Raw genomic sequence first — 4,046 nt, forward strand, 5'->3', positions numbered from 1 at the left:
CAGGGCTCTGGCTGGGATCCCACTGGCTCAGCCCAGAGCATCCTCATCCTCCGGTGGGTGGCTCTTCCTGCAGGGCTGGGCAGTGAGTCCATTCTTTGGTGATTCGGGTGCCCTGTGCATCCTGAGCTGCAAACCTCGCTCTGCAGAGCCAGCAAAATGCTCTCCAGCTCTAGATGTCCCACCAAAACTCGAGTTTGTGTCCTGTGAGGCACCTAGGGCTGGGGCTCTGCAGGGGGCTGAACTCAAAAATGTCCCAACACTCGGCACACAGCCTGGGGCTCTGCCAAAACTGCCTCTTTTGTGCCACCTACTGCCTGTAAAATGCTTCCAATATCGGTGTAGTTAATGTGAACACATTATTTTAAAATACTGGGGAGTTTCTGCAGTACAGAAAGGGAGGGTACTATTGACAAACTATTTCAGTTTTGTTGTTCTTATTGATAAGTGGCTGTGGCAGAGTTTTCTACATGTAAATCAGTGTTTTGTGTGGACCTGACTGGTGGAGTCACTGCACTGAAGTAAAACAGGAGCAAATCCTGCAGGATCCTCTGGGGACCCCCTTGTCTGACTGCCCTGCTCAAAGCAGGTTCAGCTGCAGCAAGGTGCTCACAGCCATGTCCGTTTGGGTTCTGAACAGCTCCAAGGATGGTGACTCCATAATCTGCCATGGGGACCCTGTCCTAGGTTTAACCCCTTTCACAGTAGAAAGGGTTTCTCACATTTTAAAATGGAATTTCCCATATTTCAATTTGTGCCTGTTGCCTCTCTCATCCTTTTACTGGGCTCCACTGAGAAGCATCTGGCCCCATCTTCTTTATTTTATAAGATCCTCCTGAGCCTTTTGTTCTCCAGGCTGTGCAATCACAGCTCTGTCACTCTCTCCTCATGCCAGCTACTGCAATCCCCTAATGATCCTCACTGAGTTCACTCGAGGAGCCCAGGACAGGACAGCACTGCAGGAGGGTCTCTCTTGTCCTGAGACAAGGGGAAACATCCCATCACTTCCCTGGAGCTGCTGGCACAGCTCTGCCCAATGCAGCCCAGGATGCTATTAGCTTTCTTTGCCTCAAGTACACATTGCAGGCTCTCCCTCAACCTGCTGCCCATCAGGACCTGGTTCTTATTATGTTTGGAAATAATTTCCAGGGTTATTTGGTATACCTGCAGAATGAAGGAAAAGGTTTGTATGACTCAGGTGGAGACAACATGACTTCAGAGACCAGTGTCTAATGCTTTGCTGGTGCTGAGAGGCTGTGGGGACTTGGGAAATGCAAAGGGGTCCCTCAGTGAAGTGATTCAATTGCAGAGCTGAAAAACACAGCCCACTTCTCTGCACATGCATTGCTGTACTCCCTGTGGGACTCTCTGATAATTAAATGCTATGGATTTTCTTGCCCTAAGAAAACAGAAAGTAAATATATATTATATATCAGTTTTTTAATTCTTTATAAGCTACAGTATCTGTACAAAGATTGCCTGGCACTGGGGGCAGCCATGGCAGGGAATGGCCAACACAGACTGTCTGGAAGCCAAAGGCAGCCCCACAGCTGAACCTACTGCTCAAGAGCAGCTCCTCACCAGATGCACCTGCCTGGCCCAGAGCTGGCACTGGGTGGAATGAGCTGAACCACAGTGATATAATTCTTCTGTGTTGTTAAAATCTGTTCCTCTCACACCCCCCCTATGCATGCAGGCACCTCAGGTCCTGGATTATCTTGGCTGCAAATCAGGAAGTGATGGGATGCACTTTCCTTTGGAAGCATAGCTAATCTGTCTGTTGCTTGCTGTCAGTGTGGATTCACTGTCTCTTTGTGTTCCCTTTGTACTTTTGGTCTTCATTTGTCCCTCTAAAGATTTTCACGTGATAGTGTGTGAACTAAAGAGGAGGAAAAATCTATTGGTTAAATCCCCAGGCTCAGAAGCAGGTACCCAACACATGGTTTTTCTCCTGCTCCTTTGCCATAAACCTTCTGGGTGTTATCTGCCCACACCAAGAAAGGAGCAGATGGAGGATTTGGCAGGAATGTGTGGATCTGGGGGTTTGAGCTAGGTCCCGTTTCCTGCAATGTGAGTAACTGAGTATCTTTCAAGCCCAGAGCCTCAGGACCTCAATCCATCTGTGACTGATCTCTGCAGAGGCAGCTGTCAGACAGCATGGCTGATTATTCATGCAGGAGCCTGGCATGTGAGCTTTGCTGGCATGGCATCCTTACATCCCAGCTAATCAGGAGATCAATTGCATGACTCTGCCAGCTTCAGAGGCTTTAGAAAGGTTTCAGCAGGTAAGGCTGAAGATGTACCAGCCACAGGGCTGGTGAGGGCAGACTCTTCAGTGCCAGTGCTGGATTGCAGAAGTGAGACTGCTCCCAACACTTGTATGTCCTGTACTGCAAGGCTTCTTCTCTTATTTCTCCCTACAACTCGCTGCTCCAACCAATGATGTGTTTCCATAACAGAAGGCTCTAGCTTGCTGCTAAATTGTATTTTCCTTTGATGAGAGCTACCTCCCTTCACCTGTTATTCTTTGGTTTTGTTTTGTTGTTGTTCTCCATTAAAACTTAGTGAGCCAAACTCAACCCAGGGGTCTGTTTGGCTCAGCTGGTTTACTCACCCTGACCTCATGTCACCTTTCCAATTGATTAGCTCTTGCTCAGGCTTGAACTGAATCAAAGTTTATTGATTTCTTTTTAGTTGTCATCCAGTGCTAACCTTTCCTTTCCCATAAGCTGAACAGCTGTCCCTTCCTTCCTTATTTCTCTTCCCTCTCCCTCTCTCTCCTAGTTGATGCTTCCAGCAGCCTTAACCTTGAGCGCACAGCGCTTGCTAGAAAGCGATTCACATTGCAAGGTCTTTCCAACCGCAGAGCTCCACCCAAAGGTAAAATCACCCATGCAGCATTTGGTCTCAGGCCATCTGTCTCCTGCACTCCCACAATGTTCTCGCCATCCCATGGTGCCATCCATCACCGTTTCCTAAAGTGCTGCTGCATCTCACCCAAATGCTCCTTTCTGGTGCACACAGGTGGCTCCTCTGCTCAAAGATGCCGTCACCAAAAATTGCTCCCACAGCAGCATTGGCAAGGCAACCTCTGGGTTGGCTGGTTGGGTCTTTTACTGGTGTACAGTGCAAGTAACATTTGTTTCAGTTTCTCTCAAGGGTCAAAGTGTGAACTGGTTTTAAATAATCAACAGAACTTCTTTCAGCAGCTTACAGGCTTGAAGAAAAAGAGTATCATATCTGTTGTGCTACATGAGATTTTCACGTGTGAAATCATTCATTGGTTGGATGTCATTTTTTCAAATATTGTTCAGTTGTGGTCAAGTGGGGAATCAGAATTCAGGAGATCTGGGGTTTTATTCCACTTAATTATGTTATACGACACCATAAAATGCTGTGTTTTGGGTACTTGTGCATAAATGTTTAGTAGATATCCATGAGCAGAGAGCTTTTCAAGTTCCTGTGATAGCTGTACAAGGAAGAGATTTTAGAGGAAAGGTAAATAGAAATTAAATTGACTGACTACTTATAATTACTTTCTGAAAAGATACTGTAATTACTCCCTTTATTGTTTTTGTGTGGCTTTTCTCCTGTTCTGATAAATAATATTTCCTCTGTGAGACAAAGGGTTAGTATGCAGTGATGGGAGAGGGTGAGCATCAAAGGAGGAAGAACCAAGATGAAAGCATAAAAGCAGAAATGCAGAAGCATTAAATTATAATGTGATAAAGTAGATAAGAATGCACCAAGAGTCAGCACTGCTGTAAGATTCTGGCTACCAGATTAAGGCTGCATGTGGTAGTGAGATCCAAGATGGACAAAGCTCAATGTCTGAATAGAAAAACAAGTGGATTTTAGATCTTGTGACTCAGGAAAATCAATGACAAAACACAGATTTCAGAAATAATACTGTAATTTTTGCAAGTCTAGATTTACAATTTTGTTTGGGACCTCTTTTACTTTTTAATCTGAGTTTTTCTTGTCATATGAAATGTCTTGCATTCAGTGTTCCAGGCAGCAAAGCACAGCTCGGAAGAGCTCAGCTCTCG

General features: G+C 45.7%; 1 protein-coding gene across 1 annotated transcript in view; it reads left to right on the forward strand.

Moving 5' to 3' along the window:
* Nucleotides 1-4,046, forward strand: part of MCF2L2 (MCF.2 cell line derived transforming sequence-like 2) — a 130,645-nt gene that overhangs the window by 113,557 nt on the left and 13,042 nt on the right. The window contains exon 27 of the mRNA XM_031055432.1: nt 2,782-2,877. Coding sequence (XP_030911292.1) covers nt 2,782-2,877 — 96 coding nt within the window. The remainder of the gene's footprint in view (nt 1-2,781; nt 2,878-4,046) is intronic.

Source organism: Geospiza fortis, unplaced genomic scaffold (assembly GCF_000277835.1).
Source record: "Geospiza fortis unplaced genomic scaffold, GeoFor_1.0 scaffold172, whole genome shotgun sequence".
NCBI lineage: Eukaryota > Metazoa > Chordata > Aves > Passeriformes > Thraupidae > Geospiza > Geospiza fortis.